Here is a 23,770-nt window from a genome sequence, read left to right on the forward strand (position 1 = left end):
ACTATCTCTGTGGATATCAGATGGACTTGAGTTATGAAGCTCAGACCTTTCCAAACCATGGTAAGCTCCTTTTTTTGCAATCATTGTAATTGTTTGATAATAGCTATTTCATTTCAAATATCTTTGTCATCTCAGATGATAAATGACATAGTCATTGACTTATATTTGTATCTCATTTTGAAGGGAAAAAATAACATTCTGGGCAATCTTAGAATAATTTCTATCTATATTTTTTCAGGATTTTTGTCAACTGTTCCACCTCAAGGCAAATTAAAGCAGAAGAAAGGTGCCAACAGTAAAACACCATGGAGAATACTACTGACACCTCTCAAGATGTCTTAAATTTCACACAGAGTGAAGTTCTAATCAATATGCCACAGAACTCAATTGAAGTGCAAGTTATAACAATTGTTCTCGCACTTCTAATATGCGGTGTTGGGATAGCGGGGAATATAATGGTGGTGTTGGTTGTGCTGCGCACCAAGCACATGATGACCCCTACTAACTGTTATCTTGTCAGTCTGGCTATTGCGGACCTTGTCGTCCTTCTAGCCGCAGGTTTACCTAATATTTCTGAAGTAGTCGACTCTTGGATATACGGTTACGCTGGGTGCCTTTGCATCACATACCTGCAATATCTGGGTATTAATGTATCATCCTGCTCCATCACAGCCTTCACCATTGAGCGTTACATTGCTATCTGCCACTCCATCAAGGCGCAATTTATTTGCACCGTGTCTCGGGCGAAGAGGATCATTGCCTGTGTGTGGATTTTCACCTCGCTGTACTGCATAATGTGGTTCTTTTTAGTGGACACGAACGAAATCGTCTACGCCGATGGGGTGGTGGTCAGCTGTGGCTACCGTGTCTCAAGAAACCTCTACATGCCAATTTACTTTCTAGACTTTACTTTGTTTTTTGTCATCCCTCTCATTGTTGCTACTGTACTGTACGGTCTTATCGCAAAGATTTTATTTATGAGCCCCTTGCCAACCAATCTCAACGACAGAAGTGAAGGTTCTATACATCAGGGGCGATCCACCAGCAACGTGAAGGTGTCGTGCAAATCGAACAAGGGTGCAGTGACGTCAAGAAAACAGGTAAGCTACATTTTGTGAATTATTGTGGAAAATAGTAATCAAAGGCTTTTAAATTGACAAAATACAAAATGTGTTCAAATAATAATTTAGGCTACAATATACAAAATAATTCCACTTTGAAAGTTCATCAATGTAGTGTGTAGTTTATCTACACAATGCAGGCTAGTGCATAGTTCATCAATGTAGTGTGGAAGATACAGCAGCAGGCATAACATCCTGTTATTATCACCTTATGTTAATTATAGCTTTGTTTACCATCATTAGACTGTTCAACTCTATGCCAGAAAAAAAAGTTTTGCAAAAAAGTCTTTGCAATTTGAAATGTAGTCCTAAAGTCCTTTCATCAGTCAAACAAACAACCAGAAACATTTGAGTCAATTATTATGACACTGTAGTAACATTTACAGTATTATGAAGAACCTGAATATTTTGACACCATTTTTTCTAACCCCCCCCCCCATAATTTAGGTTACAAAGATGCTAGCAGTGGTGGTGATTCTTTTCGCCTTGCTCTGGATGCCATACCGGACACTGGTGGTGGTCAACTCTTTCATGGACCCACCCTACCTCAACACGTGGTTCTTGCTCTTCTGCCGCATGTGCATCTACGTCAACAGCGCCATCAACCCTATCATCTACAACCTCATGTCTCAGAAGTTCCGGGCCGCCTTCAAAAAGCTTTGCAAGTGCAAGGGCCAAGACCCAGAGAAATGTATTAAGTACAGTGTGCCAGTGTATTACAGTGTCGTGAAAGACTCTTCCCGTGAGAGCCATGAGCAGACAGAGCAGGAGGATGTCAGCAGCTTTGGTAACACTTGTGTTAAGAGTGTCAACTTCACAGATGACTGTGGGGACACCGGCACTATGTTCAGCATTGCCTGACAGAAGGACAAAATTGAGAGCAATTATTTGTGTAAAATTAGGTTTTATAAAGGCCATGTGCGTAGGGTCACCATTAATGTGATGTACAGTATTTTTACCATATGTGTCAAAGGTCAGTACTAATGTACTTTTTTCTTGTACATACACTTTGTCATTTACTGTTGAAATGTATTGACCATCTGCTATAGTTTACATTCTTATACCACAGCCCAAACCTACAGTATATCACCTAATGTTTAGGTAGAGAGTTTCTAGTTAAAAACCCATTGTCTGCTTGTTAAAAGACATTCAGTCAACCAAACAATCTAAAATATTGGCTGTAGAACTCATGAGGGTTGGAGACTATCCTGGTATTAATCTTTGCATTTTAATCAGAAACTCATTCAAACTTAGAGCAGCAGGTGGATGGACTAGTTAGTCAATCAATAACAATAATTCATCAATGAAGATCCAGGTAGAAACATAAACAACAGGACTGCAGCCTTTGAGTTGTGGACTCCTGTCATTTACAAGAAGTAAAGGCTTGAATGTCACATGACTAATATCATCCAAACACCTTCATGCAGGTTGTGGGTTTGTTGGTTTGTTTGACATTTTCTTGTTGGCCTCTTGAAACCTCTGAAACTATTGCGCTCATCACACTGTACAGTATCTGTTCTGGTCTATGTACGTTGAAGCATGTAAATCCTGTTGTAAAATGTGACAGTGTGGAAGATGGAATGTTTTATTAATATATTGCATATAGCTTTTTTACATTTTCAAATGCAGCACTTTCTCATACCGGTTATAACAATGTCTATAACAGTCATGGCTTTTTGGGGACTTGATTTTTGTGATTAATTTGAGCAATTCATTGAATTAAAGGTGACCAACCATCATGCTTTTGTTCAATATTTGTAGAAGAGCGAGCAGGCAAGTTATTTGCTATAAAGTTAAGTAATGGAAACTGGGAGGCAACTGGCCTGATTGTTAATACAATCTGAAACTCAAACATTAAAAAACTGTATGGACTGCAGTGGAAATATCCAGGTTTACATTGGCATGTACATCAAATTGTTTTCAAAACATCCCAGTTGATTACTAGTTCCATACACTGCCTGTCAGTTTGAGATCCTGTAGGAAATGAACACAAGTCAAGTTTGACATCCATCAATTTCAGCACTACCCCAGTGAACAGTGCCAACAACACACTGCTCAAATCTTTGGCTGCAATCACTGAAATTTAGGTTATTTCAGGCCTATAAAAATGTATTAGATTGCTGTTGTTTTTCTCTACTGTCTTTTAGTTATTTCCCTCTATAATTTGTGCTTGTTTGATTTCCCACCAAGATGTTAAAACGTCTTTTATAGATTTGCATTCAAATTGGCCCATTTGGAAGAAAAATATATTTAGGCTTAGACAAACACTCTATTCAATACTTTTTTTCAAATTCCAGTTCATTAATTTCCTGTAACATTTTCCTTGAAAGCATACATTTATCAGCTAAACATTCCCTTTCAGTTTGCATGGTGATGACCCCCCCCCCTCCCCCTTCAACAGTGTCAGTTGGTTTGACAGTAATGTTGTGCTTGGTAAATAGTGGTTCTATACTGGGGACCTGCCAGGTCCCAGATTTTTACGCAGCTCTGCTCTGCTTCAGATGCTTGCCAGGTTACAGCGACATTGTCTTCTCACACAGCCTCAGTGATGATCATAGACAGTCATAAACAATGGAGGAGTATCCATACTACAACAAACATCCATTTACATTGCGTTCCGCTGAACCTAATTAGTGTTTATGGTTATGTCCACCCCATCCTGTTCATAAAAATAAAATACAAATCTGCCCTAAGATATTTTTTTCTCAGGATTCTGGTTATGGGGTGAAGAGATTTCTTCCAATCTTTCAGACATTATGAGAGCCATTTCTTTCTCATCAAGCTCTACATTTAAAGCCAGAGAGGGGTAATTCTTACCGTTCATTATCTCTTTTAACCCCCCCTGTGCTATGAGCTTCTTTCTCTGAAACCAAGATAACTGCTTCAAGGTTTTAGCAGCCTTTCTGCACAATCAAATTTAGAATGCTTCACACTGGGGGGGGGGGGGAGTTCAGCTGGATTTTAAGAGGTTTCTAGGGACATAGTTTTTTTTCGAAACATTTGCATCAGATAAGATTAGCCACACAGTTCACATTTATGAATTTTACTCTAAATTGCCTGCAGCGACTAAAATAGAAAGAATGGAATGAAAAGGGAGGCATTCTGACTGCAAGAGGTTTGAGTCTCAAACTTTTAGACTTTACTGTAGACTGTTTTTTCACATACCGCAATATAATGTGGGTAGTGCATCCTTTATCCAAACTGATATGAACATGTTATTTTGATGGATGGTGTCTATTCCCGAGGAATCATATTATTTTAATAGTGATGGCGGGTTAGACACTCATACCCAGCCATGGCCATGCATAACCTGTGCACCACACCATTAAGACGGTATGTGTGTTGTAAGACTACTAATGCAGTTATACAAAGCCGCTCTGACAACAAGGCACTCTTCTGCGCCATCCTTTTCACATGTAGCCTACTAAGCCTCATTATGATAGGGATGGAAGTCATTCATCCACCTCTTGCCCCTCAAGGGTGTCTGCCTCCTCACTATTAGGATTCAAACCAGCACAATCAAAGGCTCAGCAGAGACAGACAATAGCCATTCTGTATGGAGAGGTGAATCATATCTGTTTTGGTTTTCAGGATGTCTATTATGCAGCACTGAAGAGTCCACTCAAATGGTCTCTTTTTATTTTTTCATTTCATGGTTATTAATCCTCTTCCCTGTCTGAATATGAATTATGCATTGCCTGGAATATCATGTACCGAGGTAACACTGAGAAACAAGCCATCATTCAGGCGTCTATGTCTGTTCCTGCTCATGTCCGACAGTTAAACCTTGTGTATTTTATCACCCTGTTTCTAACAGGGCATAGTTTTCAGTGTTGTCTACAGTTTCTTTGAATGAATCCCTGTATGGACCGTATGTACAGTATACTATAGGTTGCATTTTCCTGAGAAGCATACAAGGATGAAAAAGAGCTAGAAGAAGGCTGAGAGGAAGAAAGGTGAGGAGGATGAGGAGAAGCAAACAGTATAGGATAATTGCAAAGTATTAGTTGATTTATTTATTTGAATATAGAGGTTTATATTTCAGACATTTATTGGACATTAACAACAAAGAAGAAAGAAACCCAAAGGCGTGTACTTCATATTTGGGCAATCAGACACACCAGACATAATAAAGCCTGTGAGAGTACCCATTGTAGTCTCAATAATAGAGCACCTATTGTAGTCTCAATAATAGAGCACCCATGTAGTCTCAATAATAGAGCTGTAACGGCGTTCTTCTTTTGTTGAAAGAAAGTCGGACCGAAATGCAGCGTGTAAGTTACTCATGTTTAATGTGAAAACAAACAAACGAACTATACATGAAATAACTTAATAAATACAAAAAACAACAAACGGAACGTGAAACCTATTACAGCCTGACTGGTGAAACTAACACAGAGACAGGAACAATCACCCACGAAATGCAAAGCGAAACCCAGGCTACCTAAATACGGTTCCCAATCAGAGACAACGAGAATCACCTGACTCTGATTGAGAACCGCCTCAGGCAGCCAAACCTATTAAACACACACACCCCTAATCAGCTACAATCCCAAATACTACAAACCCCAATACGAATGCAACAAACAATAAACCCATGTCACACCCTGGCCTGACTAACTAATAAACTAAAACACAAAATACTAAGACCAAGGCGTGACAAGAGCACCCATTGTAGTCTCCATCATTTTTATCAAGGCTACTGCAATGGCCATTTTGATGGCAATCAGAATGAATTTCTTCAGCAAAGAAAATATCAAAGTAATTAAAGAGTCTAAGCACATTGAATTAGTTTTAGTCTCTTTTCAGTATGCTCTGAGGCTTTAATAAACAGAGGTAAGGTGGGGGAGGTGGCAGATCATTTTGTTAGCTTTAATCTATGCTTCTAAGTCCAATTAAAATGGTTTTCAGGGTAGAACAAGATAAAAACATTTGAACACTAGCAGTCTACCGAACCGTTTTATAACATAATGTTTGAGTTCATTGGATGAAAGTTCAGAAGGCATATTCAGGATTGTTTACTGCCAGTTCCAGAACTATAACCAGTCAAGCAGCAGTTTAAAAGCAGCCTTCCGTGGCACAAACGTCATTGGCTCAGAGAGAACTGAAGCGTATATGTGTTTCCTGCAGAAACAAACAGGGACTTGCCTAAGTCGATAGATATTGACTAAGTTGGCCAAATAATTCCTTCCGTTCCGTATTGAATAACAGAAGGGGTTTTCAGACAAGGCTGGCCAACAGACTGGTACAGGTGACCTATTCAGTAAAGTAACAGTGCGTGTGGCTTGGGTGATCTGTCTACACTTTCTCCCTAAGCATGTGGCTCACAGGCTGCCTCTTTCTATCAATCATAGAGCAAATCACACACCAGTCCTGGAGGAAACTTCGTGTCATCCATCTTATTAATATTTCGGCCATGTGTTGGCATTGCCACCCAGATTTACTGAGCAACAGTCACATTCTGTCAGTGCCGGGATGGTAGTTTGACCATATTAATCTGGACCACATGTTTCAGGCTGTGTTCAGCCACATGGTGATGAAAGGATTTCAAAAGCGTAACACAATTCAAGTAGTAAGCTACAGTGAACAGCAGGAAACATACTTTGATTCAATGCCAGTAGGAAGAGCATTTCCCTGTGAACAGGGCTATGATGTCCTTACAGTATTTAAATCTGTATCAATTTCTCTCCCACACATCTACATCTATTTGGAAAAGCCCTGATGTTCACTAACAACAAAACCAAACATATAACCCTACATGAAAAGGTCAGGGTACAGTGTGATGGCCACACATTTAATCTGAAATGTTTGCTATAGGTTTATGACTTTGACTTGAAAGCATCAGACAGCTATTATGGCATTTGCTCTTCTGCAAATGGATGGATATATGAAAAGATTCATGTTTTTATCCCATCTCCTCATGGTGACTGACAGTGTCTGTAATTGTCCTAACTTGGGTTTACGTAGTATGAATGCAAACCCGGGAAAAACATAGTTATCCACCTAACATTCAGAAAGATCAGCTGATTGATTAACAAAGCAATACTTGTGTTATCCCCAGATGATACGTTTTTATATTGTTTTCGCTGCATCTGACAGATGTCTTGTCATTTGTATCTTGATGTCTCATGCTCTCTGGGGCAGCTGAACACATCATCCCCTCAGTCACAAAGAAAGGAAATAAAGCATATTCTAGACTGAGCAGAGAGGACATATGACACTTTATATATTCCAATATGGCTAAGACATCTGCTTAAAACAATTACTGTGCAGAAAAAGGCAATTTCACAAAGACTAGTATGTGTACTGCATAGAAGGCAGTCATAGAGCAATAGAAGTCTTCAGGAAATAGGGGTTTTACAGGGGACTTTCTATCAGGCTCCACTCCCAGGATGATATTGCTGCTCACAGATGCGGTGTGATATATAGTTCAGCAGCACTTCACTGCAATGCAATATTCCTGTCTTTAAGACACTTGAAGTTGAATCCATAATGGATGGGCATTGCTCTTTTATCACAGAACATCGCAAGGGATCTTTTGGCGGGACACCTTGCTGATCCTTGTGGTGAATGACATTTCTATTCCATTTTTCTTTTGGACATTGGCTGAGTTTACACAGGCAGCTCAATTGTTTTTTTCTCCCACTAATTGGTGTTTGCACATCAGATCTTTTTCAATGAGTGTATAAAATAATATTTGATTTAATATTTTGCGGTCATAAGCCATTCAAACTCTCTGTTAAGTATCCAGGAAAGATGAATATATTTGTATTCATGAGATCTCAAAGTGTTTACCCATACACGCAGAGCATTCATTTGCTAGGACTGGAATGTGGATAGAATCACAACATGTAAATCACCAGGCAGATGATCTTTCCCCCAGGTAAAGATGTCTGTAATCGTGTAGCAGCTATGGCTGGTCAGGTTTCTAATCAGGAAGGGCAAAAGAGTGCATGACTGATTTAGCTGTATTTAAAAAGGACTTTGATATATCCACTAACACATTCCTTTGCCTGGAATCTCTTCTGCGCCGGTAATAAATCTAAGTCAAATGTATCCCTTTCTGTGCACATGCAGACAGTAGTCAGTATGGCCCTCTCAAGAAGCCATAACAATAGATTTGACCACATAATGCAGCCTTGTATTTAGGAACATTTGTCATAACAGATTTATAATTACTCTTATATCACTGTGGTTGATCACTAACAAATCATCTTCATTGTTTACTGGGAGTTTTGGCTGAGACAAGACAATGGGACAATGTTCAAACCAGAGATTCAGTCACCTCAGATGTCTTAGAATGATATCAGACTGCATTTTCTTGTTTCCCCCGGGGATTTCAAGTTCTCCCGGGATTTGTCAAAAAGAAGTGCAGATTTCAGGCATACAGTACAACTTCTAAGCTATTTTGTAAGCCTTGGGTGACAAGGCTTCAGAACCTCAGAGTAGTGTTCGATTCTCAGAGATAGAACGTTCAGTCTGGAAATTGCTTCAAATCCACAGAACTGATGGACAAGTTTAGTTTGTGAAAGAGGCATAAAATGCTAGATTATTTTAGGAAATGAATCATAGAAATAGATAGAACATCTACGCCAAAAGTATAATTGCAAGTGCAGACTTTGTAGACTTTGTGAAATTGCAATCCATCAAATTCATTTTAGACGTTGAAAAAGACTTTCAAAGGAAGAGAGAGGATGTCCAGAAATAGACACAGTAAATCTGAGGCCGCAAAGGCTGTACAGATAAGAAATACACCAAAACATGTCCATTTTACTCGTAATTTATGTGGCCATTTTTTCGACACAAACCTTTGTTAGATCAAAAACATCTATTCTCTATAACTAAGCCTTGCCTAGAGACAGAAAGGCCCACATGTCTTAACAACAGCTCAATAATATACCGTATTGTTCTTTTTCATACAAAGTCAAAGGCCGATAAAACAAATGGAGCTTACAGAGAACCCAAGAGTATTGTTATGTTGGGTTGCTGCTGCATGACAAACAATAGACACCTCAAACTTCTCTAAACTGTTCAGCGATATCCTACATTTTTTGGTTGACATGCAGGAATCTTATGGTAGTAGTATGGTGTAGGCCTAGTATAGGGTATGTTATGGAAAACTATTTGATATACATGGGCCTATGAATTGGGCCTATGAATGTAACTTTCTACCACCCACTACAATTCATTCTCATGAAAAACACAATGCTATGATTGAAAAGCACCTATTGTTTATTTTGGCATTATTGAAACTGCAGTTAAACATGTGCGTCTTGTATATTCTCCAAGTGATGCAACAAGTGGAACTCAATGTATTTTCTCGTGGATTTCACAAGGGTAGAATGAACACGTGGTTTCTCCAGTGCTCAATATTGGAATTAATGGGAATGAAATTACAAATGAAATAAATACCCAACAAGTTACAATATTCTCTTTGACATACAATATATTCACAAGAAAACACACGTAAAAAAAATCTTAATAACATAGTGTATCATACGGACACTGTTCACTCCATGAAAATCTTATTTACATACGGTATCATACGGACAATGTTCACTCCATGAAAATCTTATTTACATACGGTATCATACGGACAATGTTCACTCCATGAAAATCTTATTTACATACGGTATCATACGGACAATGTTCACTCCATGAAAATCTTATTTACATACGGTATCATACGGACAATGTTCACTCCATGAAAATCTTATTTACATACGGTATCATACGGACACTGTTCACTCCATAAAAATTATCATCCCAGATCTTCCTCATACCTCTAGGGATTCCACTCTCCACAGGTTCTGTCAACAACAATAAAAGGTGCAGATTCTGTCAACAACAACAAAAGGTGCAGATTCTGTCAACAACAATAAAAGGTGCAGATTCTGTCAACAACAACAAAAGGTGCAGATTCTGTCAACAACAATAAAAGGTGCAGATTCTGTCAACAACAACAAAAGGTGCAGGTTCTGTCAACAACAACAAAAGATGCTGATTCTGTCAAAAACAACAAAAGGTGCAGATTCTGTCAACAACAACAAAAGGTGCAGGTTCTGTCAACAACAACAAAAGGTGCAGGTTCTGTCAACAACAACAAAAGGTGCAGATTCTGCGCCTACAGTGTGTACAACTAATATGCTATATCTATCTCACAAACATTGGCTAGATGAGACATCTGAAACATCGGACTGAATGTATTCTCTGTTGACTATGCCCATGCCACAACCATTTTAAATGAATGGAGTCAAATACCACAGTTCCTGGCTGGAACACTGAAGTGAAAAACACCTTTCATTTATGGAGGGTAAATGGTCAGTCATAATCAATACACTTTCAGAATTCCAATCAGCAGTGCCATAAAGAACCCCACGTAGAAAGCTCTTGAGAAATGATTAACCTTTTGGTTTGAATATGTCTGTGAGCAACAGTGCCTGTAGGTATAAAATATACACTCCCCCCCCCCTACGTATTTATTTGGACAGTGAAGCTAAAACTTTTCATTTGGCTCTATACTCCAGCATTTTGGATTTGAGATCAAATGTTTCATATGAAGCGACAGTTCAGAATGTCACCTTCAGTTTGAAGGTATTTTCATACATATCTTTTTTACCATTTAGAAATGAAAACACTTTATGTATCGAGTGCCCCATTTGAAGGTGTCATAAGTATTTGGACAAATTCACTTATATGTGTTTTAAAGAAGTCCAAAATATAGTATTTGGTACCATATTCCTAGCACGCAATGACTCCATCGAGCTTGGGACTCTACATGCTTGGATGCATTTGCACTTTGTTTTGGTTGTGTTTTGCACAATAGAAATGAATGGTAAATAATGTATTGTGTCATTTTGGAGTAACTTTTATAGTAAATAAGAATATAATATGTTTCTGAACAATTCTTGATGAATGTGGATGCTACCATGATTACAGATAATTATGAATAAATTGTGAATAATGATGAGTAAGAAAGTTAGAGGCATAAATAACATACCCCCCAAACAATGCATGTTTTGGGGGCATTTTTATTTATTTTACTAGGCAAGTCAGTGAAGAACAAATTCTTATTTTCAATGACAGCCTAGGAACAGTGGGTTAACTGCCTGTTCAGGGTTGGAATGATAAATTTGTACCTTGTCAACTCGGGGGTTTGAACTTGCAACCTTCCGGTTACTAGTCCAACACTCTTACCACTTAGCTACCCTGCCAGCATGTTTTTTGTGCATCTGTAACTTTCTCACTCATCATTATTGGGCAATTCCTTCATGATTATCGGTAATCATGGTAACATCCACAATTAATTTAGAAGTGTTCAGAAACATTTTGCTGCATGTGATGTGATCATATTTGACATGGATAGAGGGCAGAAATAGCAAATAGGGACAAATATCAAAATCAGTGGTGTTAAGTAAAAAATACTTTAAAGTATTACTTAAGTAGTTTTTGGGGGTGTCTGTACTTTACTTTACTATTTCTAGTTTTGCAACTTTTACTTCACTACATTCCTAAAGAAAATACATTTTCCCTGACACACAAAAGTACTCATTACATATTGACAGGAAAATGGTCTAATTCACACACAATTCACTCTTCAACATCCCTGGTCATCCCTACTGCCTCTGATCTGGCGGACTCACTAAACACAAATGCTTCCTTTGCAAATTATGTCTGAGTGTTGGAGTGTGCCCCTAGCTATCCGCCCATTAAAAAATACAATCTAAATTGTGCAGTCTGGTTTGCTTAATAATATAAGGAATTTGAAATGGTTTATACTTTACTTTTACTTTTGATGCTTAAGTGTAGTTCTGTCCTTGAGCTGTTCTTGTCTATTGATGTTCTGTATTATGTCATGTTTCATGTTTTGTGTGGACTCCAGGAAGAGCAGCTGCTGCTTTTGCAACAGCTAATGGGGATCCTAATACAATACAACAACTACCTCGTCAGCACATAGATTGTGGCGTCAGCATAATCTCAAAACCATAGCTTTGTCATGACTCTCTCTCTTTGGTGAGGATCAAAGGTGCCAGATCAGCTTTGCAAATGGCTGACAGATAGCTAGACCCCCCCTCACAGGAGAGGAAAGGGGGTGAGTTGGGACAGTTTTATGACTCTTAACACCCGGTCATAAATAGTTTGCAACAGATGACTCTTTCTTTCACTGCAGTATTGGAAAATAAATATCCTTTTGTTACAGAGAAACTATTGCCACCAAAACCCTTTTCTCCAAGAGAATGAACTTTGGAACAATATTCGTAAGATAGGAATGTTAAGAATGGTCCTTGGGGATCCGTGGGGATCATCAAGAATAATCATGTCATACTGTTTATTATTTTGTGATGTCATTAAGAATGGTATAACAAAGTAACTGTAACTCTGAAAGTGTACGCATTCTATCTATCAATGTGGTCTAAAATATATGATTAAATATGAGAATACTTTTGTGAAGATAGCAATGTCATTTTAGCTTTCTAAATTAGATAATTGTTTTTCATATAAATTTGTGCCCAGTCAGTAACCACGCCCAAGTGAGCACAGACGACGTGATGGAACACACCCTTTTTACCCGAGGATAAAAGGACTCGCTAACTAAATTTACATTAAACCAAGTAGACAGACGGTGACATTATGAATGGTTGAAACTACCAGACCAGATAGCATGGAGCACTGGCTACATGGCTGAAATGGTGAGACCAGTACATTGCCGTGTTACTACTGGCGAGTAAAGTGGTTGGGAGCTGAACCCTGAATAATCAACCATTAAGACCATGCAGACAGATGGTGTGAGCAGGACGTTACGAATGGTTAACGATCAGGAAGCGTGGAGCGGTGGCTACAAATTGAAATGGTTAGAAACTCTGAAACACTCAACACGAGTGAAAAAGATAAAGACTAGACCAAAACATTCACAGTCTGGAGCTGTGCATGTAAAAGTGGTCCTAGAATTTGACTAAATACACGAGGGGGGAAGGAAGACTTCCCATCTGAGACAACCGTTGGTGCATCTGAAGTACTTGTTCAAACAAACACTTCACTACCAGAGAAGCTCTACAACTAAGAAGTACATTGTAACCTCTGGTGGACAACCAGAGCCTTACATCGAGCCACTCCCCATAGACGGATCGATTGGTTTCAACAGAGAAATGACAGAGAAAGACATTACGCGTAAATATACACAATCCATTTCTTATCCGAATGAGTGGAGATTCATGTGCATAGTATTACTATTCCTTTGAGCGTAGGTTCTGAATGTATCCAAGTGTTCCCTCTTTGTCTCTCCCTCTCTTTACCTACCCCTAACTCTCCATATGTATAACCAGCCATCATATATTGTCAATCCACTAGGGTTCTTTTATCTCATGTATTTGGTATTTGTATTTTATTAGGATTCCCATTAGCTGTTGCAAAAGCAGCAGCTACTCTTGCTGGGGTCCACACCAAACATGACATTTAACACAAAATGACATAATACAGAACATCAAGACAAGAAGAGCTCAAGGATAGAACTACATAAAAAAATGTAAAGACACACATAGCCTACATATCAATACATACACACAAACTATCTAGGTCAAATAGGGGAGAGGTGTTGTGCCGTGAGGTGTTGCTTTAACTGTTTTTGTTAAACCAGGTTTGCTGTTTATTTGAGCAATATGAGACGGAAGGAAGTTCCATGCAATAAGGGCTCTATATAATACTGTACGATTTCTTGAATTTGTTCTGGATTTGGGGACTTTGAAAAGACCCCTGGTGGCATGTCTGGTGGGATAAGTGTGTGTGCCAGAGCTGTGTGTAAGTTGACTATGTAAACAATTTGGGATTTCCAACACATTAATGTATCTTATAAAAAGAAGAAGTGATGCAGTCTGCCTCTCAACTCTTAGCCAAGAGAGTCTGGCATGCATAGTATTTATATCAGACCTCTGATTACAATCAAGAGCAAAACGTGCCTCTCTGTTCTGGTGTCTATGTGTATTCTGTGTTATTATTATTATGTGTTTGTACATATATTTGGTGTTATTATTTAGTTAGTTGGTAAACAAAATGATTAAATCAATTTGTGTAGTACTGAATATTCATAAAGGCTGGGGTTCAGAATGAGACTGATGGGGTAATGATTATTAATAAGTGACTGTTATTGTTGTATCATTTATTGATGTATCTTCGAGTTTCATTTGGGAGATGGTAACTTGTTAAACAACTTATTCCGTGGTGCCCCAAATTCCTAATGAGTTAATTGTCATATGATTCATTGAATCATAAGTAACAATTAAACATAGTTAGTTGATAAAATAAATAACAGTCATCAGATTAATGATAGTCACGTCACGACAGCTTTCTATATACCCCATAAGCCTCATATAACTCCATGATGGGGTTTCACTACATGTGATTTATGATGAGTAGTGAAATATAGGTGGTGCAACAAGGACAGTCAGTGATTCCCACTTTGCCAGCAGGTTAGAGTTATTCAGTCAGATTAATCTCCACAGTGTCGGTATCAACCCTCTGAGGAGACTTCCCTTGGTTGTCTTTTAAACCCAATATCCTTATGCTGTGCATTCCTTTTGGGGGAAATATATGAGTCTTATACATTTCATGATAGCCTTCACAGTTCTCTTTAAGGAGCATCAAGAGGCCGTCTTTTAAAGATGTGTCTAGAATCATAGCTTTTCTAACTATCAATTGGGAAAGGTTGGCTCTAGTATATGCTTATTCTGTTACAAACCTAGAACGTACATCTCCCTTTGTCAGGTGTTTTATGTAGTATGTTATTTATTCAATCTCGCCAGCTCTGTTTATTCAATCCGGTCACCAAGAATAATGGTTCAGTGAACAATGCATCAAAAATATTGCATAAATTACTCTCTGAAATAAAAACGGCAACATGATTCATCATGCAACATTTTGGGGACATTTTATAAAAATACATATACATATATTTTTTTACTTCTATCCTATCTTGTCTGAGATGTGGGACAATTGTCCCCATTGATTTATTTCAAACACAGCAACACACATACTCAGTACATGACTGATGGACATTTAGTATAGCATCTTTATTTGCCGCTCAATGCTGCATGACAGCTCTATTTTACTGCTGATTTCAACATCATTGCAGCTCAGTGCTCTGGCAGTAGGAGTAAACCCATTGTCATTTTTAATCTGCTCTTTTTCACATGATATTTGGCTTAATAGTGTTTGTGCCCATGCAGTGTTACTGTGACATTTTGACTGTGATCTTTTGCTGGATATATGTGTAAATGGCAAATTGGGTATAGACTGAGGCATGCTTTCTCATCCTTCTCCAATCTCAATCCAGTGGCTACTGCAAACTGTGTGTCTGTAAATATACCTCTGTACATTCTGTGAGTTTCATAACTAATCTGTCAGTCGTATAAATAAAATGTGTATGTGCACAATCTTAAAAAATAAACATCAGTGGTTGATAACGTCATCATGAAGCACCATTTCATTTATCAAGCTGGTGAGGGAATTTTTCTGTTCTGACAAACCATTTATTTAACATTTGCATATACACTGAGATACAAGACTACATGAGTGCATTTCATTATTCTGTAGTATGGGTGCGCTGTTTACTCATAGCATCCAGAATATCACCTCTTTCCCGGAACACTCACTTTTTCCAGAACTTAAACTTCCACATTCCATCCCTGACATGTTCCATCATGCCTGACTCATGATGGAACCTGTCTGGCAATGGATTTAACCAATCTTTCTTCTGTTGTAAATTGTAAATCTGTATGACTGGAGAGACATCATGTGGACAACAACAATATTGCCTCACCTCTGATCTATAGAACAAGCTTGGCACAGATGGTCACTCTCTTCCACTGATGTCTGACGCTGACAGAGGTCCAGTGGCCACATTTGAGAGGGACGCACACACAAGTAGGTTGTCCTCAACGCAGCATAGACAGAACAAACTAATGTAACTCCTCCAAGGGTCAAATGAGTAGCAGTCCTATTTCTTCTCATCGCAGTTTGTAATTCTGGATATGCCGCATGTCAGGTAAGATGACTTATTTTCAGACTCTTAAAATGATTCATGAGAACAGTATTTGTAAACTCATGACCTCAAATACTCTCTGGTCTGCATATGTCCGCTAATGTAAGATCCAAATATGTGATCCTATCTATTAATGATCAAACAAGTGGAATTTGGTTTACCACTCATGTAATGCCTGTTGAATATGACTACTTTGTCGATAACTGATAATGAGGTGCTTATGTGTCCGACTGTATAAATATATATTTTCACAGGAAGTCTCTTTTTGGCAGATGGCTCAGTTTTAATTTATTATCAAAAATGAAGCGTTTATCATCCTGACATGAAGTTATATTATAATAGCAAAGGTCCCTTGATTGGTGCCATAGAAAGTGATAGTGTTTTCTTTGTGACTTACAGACAGGTAGCAGGTAGCAGGACATGAGTCTAGCTAGACTCTGCTAATCGGCCTCTAATTCAATTATCTGGGGATCTGCCTGGAGAGCTTATAAGGTCATTCAACGTAGAGCATACTGTTGCTAGTCAGACTTAAGGCAACACAATTTCTCCTTGGGTGAAGAGTTAAGTATGTGGTCACCAAGGTGGATGTGGTTTGAATGCTGAGGATATAGCTTTTTTCAACTTTTTCCAGATTATTCTAAATTGTGTTACATAGTTTCCCCCACAATTCCTTTTTAAGGTGTTGGAACGATATGTCCTACTGTTGGGTTGTTTGTTTGCTTAGCAGTGTTTTGTGATTGGAGCGCTTATACCATATGTTCAAAACAAAGAGGCTCAATGACTCAGTCGGCATCAATCCACTCCTCGTTTCCTCAGCTGCATCCTGCATTTTAACAAAGGGTCAAGAAAAAGATGCATGACCCAGAGAGGATCTCAGTTTCCTTTTCTGGTTCCTGGGGAGAGGATTGTGTAGTACAGAGATTACCGTCTCTATGCAGATTATTTCAACAACACCTTAGATGTATATGTGGAGACTAGGTACATAGAGTAATATCCAGTTTGATAATTTATAATCTGCCTATTAAAGGGGTAATAATTTTCTCTGGATGTATTTGACTCTCCTCTCCTCTTGTTGCAGGTGCAGTACAGGAAAGGGACTGATTCACACACTTCTCATAGGAACTCCCTGTTTCCTCAGCTCTTACATTCTACCAAAATGAAGCATTCGTCAAATTCTTTAATTAAATAAATGAAGCAAAGTCCTGTCCCAATGGAATACTGACAATATCCTGGCTTGGTGTTGACTGTTGAAATATGCTCCCACGTGAGATTAAGACAGGAAAACAACACAGTTACACAGATGGCTTAAATTGCTAAACAAAAGCACAGTCTTTATCCTAACCTGTTAAACAACTGCTCCAAGATGGCAAACCCCAGCTCACTCTTGTTCACTGATGGGGCAGTGCAGAGGCAGCCTGAAGAGGATCAATATATCCTCTATGGCGTGGCTGAAGAGGATGCGTGTGAGTTGGGGTTCACTGGGAAGTATGACCTCATCCCATCCATCGTCTGCTCAGTATGCTTTCTGTTCGGCCTCATCTACTGCTTTTTTGGTAAGTTCCTGGCCTGTAATAGAGGACAGTTGGAACTTGCACATGTGTACTCTCAAGACATACACATTAAAGATATGATAGGCATATCTGCAATTTAACTACAGCATTAACGCAAAACAATCCAATGCTCCACTGTAGATACATCATTCTTTAATTCCCAGTCCAAATCAAATCCAATTTATTTATAAAGCCCTTCTTACATCAGCTGATATCTCAAAGTGCTGTACAGAAACCCAGCCTAAAATTCCAAACAGCAAGCAATGCAGGTGTAGGAGCATGGTGGCTAGGAAAAACTCCCTAGAAAGGCCAGAACCTTTCAGTTGACATTTAACCCCATCATACTAAGTGAAACTATTTCATCAGCTCACTTTGAGTCTATTGATGATATACCCTACCTATACTGTAACCTTACAGTAAACACAGGAGGGCCAGGTGTCTGGGCTGGGCCAACCCGGGGTATAAAGTGGATAACTTCCAGGGTAGGCTACGAGAAATAGGCAGATGGGCCACCTGGTTCTGCTGCATTCCGCTGCGAGAGAGTTGGAGAACAGCCACCTGGGATAATTGAGGTAGCCTCCTAGCCTGGTCCAAATCCATTAAACCCAACAGATGCACTCGCTGTGAATGTTGTCTGATAATAGACACGTTTAGATTGACTTAAGCAGACTATGCCTCATGTGAAGTTAACTATATCTCTAAAATATTCTGCAAACTGTACCGTTTACCAAAGACAAAATCTAGTCTACAAATGACTTTTTAAGAATAAATCCCAACTCAGGCAAACCTAGTACACTTAAAGGACAATTCCGCCACTTTTTAACCTCATATTCTTCATCTCCAGCACCATACCTGTGTGTACATATGTGAAATGCCTCGTTTCTATGATCTGTGGTTAAAAAGACAAAAAGGTCCTAAAAAAATGCTTCTTTGTGACATTAAACGTTTTAAAAAACTGTGATTTTCAAAACCTGCAACAAGTTTCTAGCCAGAGGGAGGGTATTTTTGTTTTCTAAATGTTTTAGCTTTTGATGATGTCATAGTGCAGCACTTTTTTAATTTTTTTTTGTTTTGAAATCCGTTGTTTTCACATATGTAGACAATGGTATTGTGCTGGAGATAATGAAAATTAGGTTAAGAAGTGGTGGAGTTGCCCTTTAAGTACACTTTGCTTCCTTCTCCATCTTTCTTACTTAACATCCCTCCACTTGTCTCTCTTTCTTTAGGATACCGCTGCTTTAAGATGGTCATGTTTCTGTCCGGCTTCATGTTTGGGTCTGTACTAGTCTGCATGTTGTACCATAAGGAGCCTGTGCTGGACACCCAATTGACTACAGAGACCAAAGCAGGCATCCTCCTGGGAGTGGCTGTGCTCTGTGGCCTGGTGACTATGCTGGTACAGACTGTGGGGTTCATCATTACTGGCCTACATCTGGGGAGTCTGCTCACCCTTGCCAACCTGCTGGTTGTCGGACAGTTTTACAGCCTTACCCCCCTATGGGCGCCTCTCGGTGCCCTCCTGGCCACGAGCACCTTTTGTGCCATTCTCACACTGCAGTGGCAGAAACTATTCACTGTGCTCTCCACGGCTGCAGTCGGTGCCGCTGTGGTGATGGCGTGTGTGGACTTCTTCGTAGAGAAGTCGCTGCTGGCTGGCCATGCGTACGACATCCTGTCTCAGGTTCCTCCTCGTTCCCTCTGCTGGCACAGCTGGGTTATAACAGGTGTATGTCCTCTATTCAGTCTGATGGGGGTGCTGGTGCAATGGATGCTCACTGCCAAAGGAGTGTCCCACACAGAAGGTGAGTGGCAGTTTCATAAAAAATATGGAATGCTTTCTTCCTCTGTCATCACTACTTCATTTGATACTTAGGTTACACTTAACATGAAAACTGACTACAACATAATTCGCTCTTTTTCTGTCCTATGCTAATTTCATTGAACATCCCCAAGTACCTGTCAGTGGCCGACAAAGACAGGTCCAACTGATGCGAATCAGACGAAGAGATGCCCAGAGACGACCCCAGCAGGGCACTTACCGCCATCGCAAGCCTCCAATCCTAAAGCGCTATGCTGGGGACGTCCTGGCCCCAGTGAGTTTCTTCACTCCTAATGGGCATGAATGAGCTTGATTAAAACACTTATTGCAAAATGTTTATGCACTTAGCTAATATACATCATTGTGTGTCACCAGTGTCAATTATTTTCTATCACTTAGACCTAGAGAATCAATGTCATTCTTTCCTTACCACTTTGCCTTCCAGAGTTACATCCAAAGCATTCGTGACCGCCAGATGGGTACAGGCTCCTCTACCAACAGCAACAGCACAGTCAACCACTCCATGATTGACTTTGAGACAGGCTCCATGGTGCCCCTGACTGCCTCCTCCCTAGTTTATAGGGTCTGAGGGATGACCACCAAATACTAGGCATCCCCTCCCAGTTCCACTTAGGTGCCCTATACCTCTCTCCAGCAGACCATTCATAGACTGTATTTTGAGATGACAGAATGATTTTTGAGACAAAAAAAAACTAAATCAATCTGTTGTTTTGTTTATTATTGACAGTCTTAAGGTATCAGACAGTCAATCGTAATATAACACATCGATCCTTCTTCCAATAAATCAAATTGCTTTATTTTAGTCAGTTTGCGAATATACATTTTTGTGAAGACATCCATTGTTAGTTTTATGCAGTGTACAAGGGGGGAATTATACATTTAGCGATTTACATACTTTACACAAGAGATACAGCACGTAAAACATTTTTGTAACTCGTGTTATCAAAATAAATAAAATCCTTAAATGTTACTATATTTCACCTTAGCGGGATAGGTGATACATTGGCTAGGCTATACGGTATGAAACTCCTGCCTATTTCCTGGATCGTGTCACACTGTTTTTGAATGGCCTTAAAGATTATATCATCAAATTTATGAAGACGGTAAATTAAAATAAATGTCAAATTATACTCGTATTCGTGGATGAATTTACTTCTAGAGGTAAATGAAGCCATGAATATAATTGTACATACAGTTGAAGTCTGAAGTTTACATACACTTAGGTTGGAGTCATTAAAACCTGTTATAGCTGCGGTACCTGTACAGGCATCAAAATCAGCAAAATTCCAGAGCGCCAACTAATAATACTCCATACAACTCAAACTTTCATTAAAACACACATGCCGGGTACTCAATTAAAGCTACACTCGTTGTGAATCTAGCCAACATGTCAGATTTGTAAAATGCTTTTCGGCGAAAGCATGAGAAGCTATTATCTGATAGCATGCAGCCCCCAGAAACACACGAAGGGGACGTAAACAAAAAAATGATCGTAGCCGGCGCTACACAAAACGCAGAAATAAAATATAAAACATTCATTACCTTTGACGAGCTTCTTTGTTGGCACTCCTATATGTCCCATAAACATCACAATTGGGTCTATTTTTCGATTAAATCGGTCCATGTATGCCCAAAATGTCCATTTATGAACACAGTCAAATCCAGGAAAAACTCTGTTTCAAAACGCAACGTCACTTTTTTTAAATTACAAAAGTTGCCTATAAACTTTGACAAAACACTTCAAACTACTTTTGTAATCCAACTTTAGGTATTAGTAAACGTTAATAAACGATCAAATTGATCACGGGGCGATCTGTATTCAATAGCAGCAAGTTTGGAAATCGTCGTCCATTTTTCTCCCTTTCATAACTTCCTGCTGTGTACTCGACGACAGGATGTGCCTATTACTCATTTGACCAAGGATTAACTACAATACAATTCACAACACTGGCGACATCGTGTGGAAGCTGTAGGAACTGTAAACCGTTCGCTATCTATTTTACCTTGCCATAGACAACACAGAGACTGGCGGATTGATATTTTTTTCGTTGATTTTGTGATCAGGTTTCCTTGGGATTTTGACTCCGACACACGTTCTGTTATAGTCACAGACATCATTTAACCAGTTTTAGAAACTTCAGAGTGTTTTCTATCCACACATACTAATCATATGCATATACTATATTCCTGGCATGACGTTGAAATTTTGCGCGATTTTTAACAAAAAGCTGCGAAAATTCGCAGCATCCTTAACAGGTTTAAAAAAAAAAGTTTTTCAACCACCCCACAAATTAATTGTTAACAAACTATAGCTTTGAGAAGTTGGTTAGGACATCTACTTTGTGAATGACACAAGTAATTTTTCCAACATTTGTTTACAGACAAGATTATTTAACTTATAATTCAATGATCACAATTCCAGTGGGTCAGAAGTTTACATACAATAAGTTGACTGTGCCTTTAAACAGCTTGGAAAATTCCAGAAAATTATGTCATGGTCTTAGAAGCTTCTGATAGGCTAATTAACATAATTTGTCAATTGGAGGTTTACTTGTGGATTTATTTCAAAGCCTACCTTCAAACTCAGTACCTCTTTGCTTGACATCATGGGAATATCAAAAGAAATCAGCCAAGACCATTCTTGGGAGCAATTTCAGAACGCCTGAAGGTACCACGTTCATCTATACAAACAATAGTACACAAGTATAAACACCATGGGACCACACAGCAGTCATACCGCTCAGGAAGGAGACGTGTTCTGTCTCCTAGAGATGAATGTACTTTGGTGAGAAAAGTGCAAATCAATCCCAGAACAACAGCAAAGGACCTTGTGAAAGATGCTGGAGAAGACAGGTATCTATATCCACAGTAAAACTAGTCCTATATCGACATAACCTGAAAGGCCGCTCAGCAAGGAAGAAGCCACTGCTCCTAAATCGCCATAAAAAAGCCAGACTACGGTTTGCAACTGCACATGGGTACAAAGATTATACTTTTTGGAGAAATGTCCTCTGGTCTGATGAAACAAAAATAGAACTGTTTGGCTATAATGGCCATCGTTATGTTTGGAGGAAAAAGGGAGAGGCTTGCAAGACGAAGAACATCATCCCAACCGTGAAGCACGGGGGTGGCAGCATCAGACTGTGGGGGTGCTTTGCTGAGGGTGGGATTGGTGCACTTCACAAAATAGATGGCATCATGAGGAGGGAAAATGATGTGGATATATAGAAGCAACATCTCAAGACATCAGTCAGGAAGTTAAAGCTTGGTTACAAATGGGTCTTCCAAAAGGACAATGACCCCAAGCATACTTCCAAAGTTGTGGAACAACAAAGAACAACAAAGTAAAGGTATTGGAGTGGCCATCACAAAGCCCTGACCTCATCCTATAGAAAATGTGTGGGCAGAACTGACAAAGGGTGTGCGAGCAAGGAGGTCTACAAACCTGACTTGATTACACCAGCTCTGTCAGGAGGAATGGGCCAAAATTCAAACTTCTGACCCACTGGGAATGTGATGAAAGAAATAATAGCTGAAATAAATAATTCTCTACTATTATTCTGACATTTCACATTCTTAAAATAAAAGTGGTGATCCTAACTGACCTAAGACAGGGAATTTTTACTAGGATTAAATGTCAGGAATTGTGAAAAACTGAGTTTAAATCTATTTGGCTAAGGTGTATGTAAACTTCCGACTTCAACTGTATCTTAAACAACGGCATTTTCATGAATTTGACGATGTAATCTTGAAGGCCATTCAAGTGCGGTGGGACATGATCCAGGAAGTAGGCGGGACTTTCATACCGTATAGTGTTGGAGCGAAAATTTGGTTCTGGAGGCTGACGTCTTACATTAGAAATGGAGAGGAAAGGGCCAGGGTAAACTGCAGCGCATTGTCCGGTCTCAACAGCTTCTTCCCCCATGCTGTGGCCCTCATCAACCGGCCATCGGGCTCATAGGGATTAAGTGACTTTGCATTGGACCGATTACTACACCTTGTCGCCAATGACCTCAAATACTAATCTGCACTATGTACAACACTGTATACATTTGCCACGGCAGCATCCCTCGCTCTGCTTATATAGATATATCCCCTCTGTAAATGATACATCTCCACTGTAATCAGCCTATGCACCAGAGTTTTCTGTTTACTGTTCCGATATTGTATATTCTGTATGATGTCTATGTGGACTAGTGTCTGTATTCTGTTTGTATATTGTCTA

General features: G+C 39.2%; 2 protein-coding genes across 2 annotated transcripts; both read left to right on the forward strand.

The window, feature by feature from the left end:
* Positions 1–305: 305 nt before the first annotated feature.
* On the forward strand, positions 306–1,982 carry LOC135527579 (thyrotropin-releasing hormone receptor-like). The gene is made up of 2 exons (XM_064956071.1): positions 306–1,100; positions 1,569–1,982. The coding sequence occupies exons 1-2, from the start codon at positions 306–308 to the stop codon at positions 1,980–1,982; spliced, it is 1,209 nt and encodes a 402-aa protein (XP_064812143.1).
* Positions 1,983–16,016: 14,034 nt separating this feature from the next.
* On the forward strand, positions 16,017–20,309 carry LOC135528316 (transmembrane protein 198-like). Its single transcript, XM_064957307.1, has 5 exons — positions 16,017–16,158; positions 17,234–17,708; positions 18,932–19,507; positions 19,659–19,798; positions 19,970–20,309. Exons 2-5 carry the CDS (start codon positions 17,519–17,521, stop codon positions 20,111–20,113), a joined length of 1,050 nt encoding a protein of 349 aa, XP_064813379.1. The 5' UTR covers positions 16,017–16,158; positions 17,234–17,518; the 3' UTR covers positions 20,114–20,309.
* Positions 20,310–23,770: the final 3,461 nt, after the last annotated feature.

The sequence above is a fragment of the Oncorhynchus masou genome, chromosome 33, assembly GCF_036934945.1.
Source record: "Oncorhynchus masou masou isolate Uvic2021 chromosome 33, UVic_Omas_1.1, whole genome shotgun sequence".
Classification (NCBI taxonomy): domain Eukaryota; kingdom Metazoa; phylum Chordata; class Actinopteri; order Salmoniformes; family Salmonidae; genus Oncorhynchus; species Oncorhynchus masou.

Excerpts from the sequence above, each read along its gene's own strand:
- LOC135527579 (XM_064956071.1), top strand. The coding sequence starts at position 306 with ATGGAGAATACTACTGACACCTCTCAAGATGTCTTAAATTTCACACAG. Across the intron at positions 1,101-1,568 it reads CAGTGACGTCAAGAAAACAG|GTTACAAAGATGCTAGCAGT; the intron begins GTAAGCTACATT and ends CCCATAATTTAG.
- LOC135528316 (XM_064957307.1), top strand. The coding sequence starts at position 17,519 with ATGGCAAACCCCAGCTCACTCTTGTTCACTGATGGGGCAGTGCAGAGG. Across the intron at positions 17,709-18,931 it reads CCTCATCTACTGCTTTTTTG|GATACCGCTGCTTTAAGATG; the intron begins GTAAGTTCCTGG and ends CTCTTTCTTTAG. Across the intron at positions 19,799-19,969 it reads CTGGGGACGTCCTGGCCCCA|AGTTACATCCAAAGCATTCG; the intron begins GTGAGTTTCTTC and ends TTTGCCTTCCAG.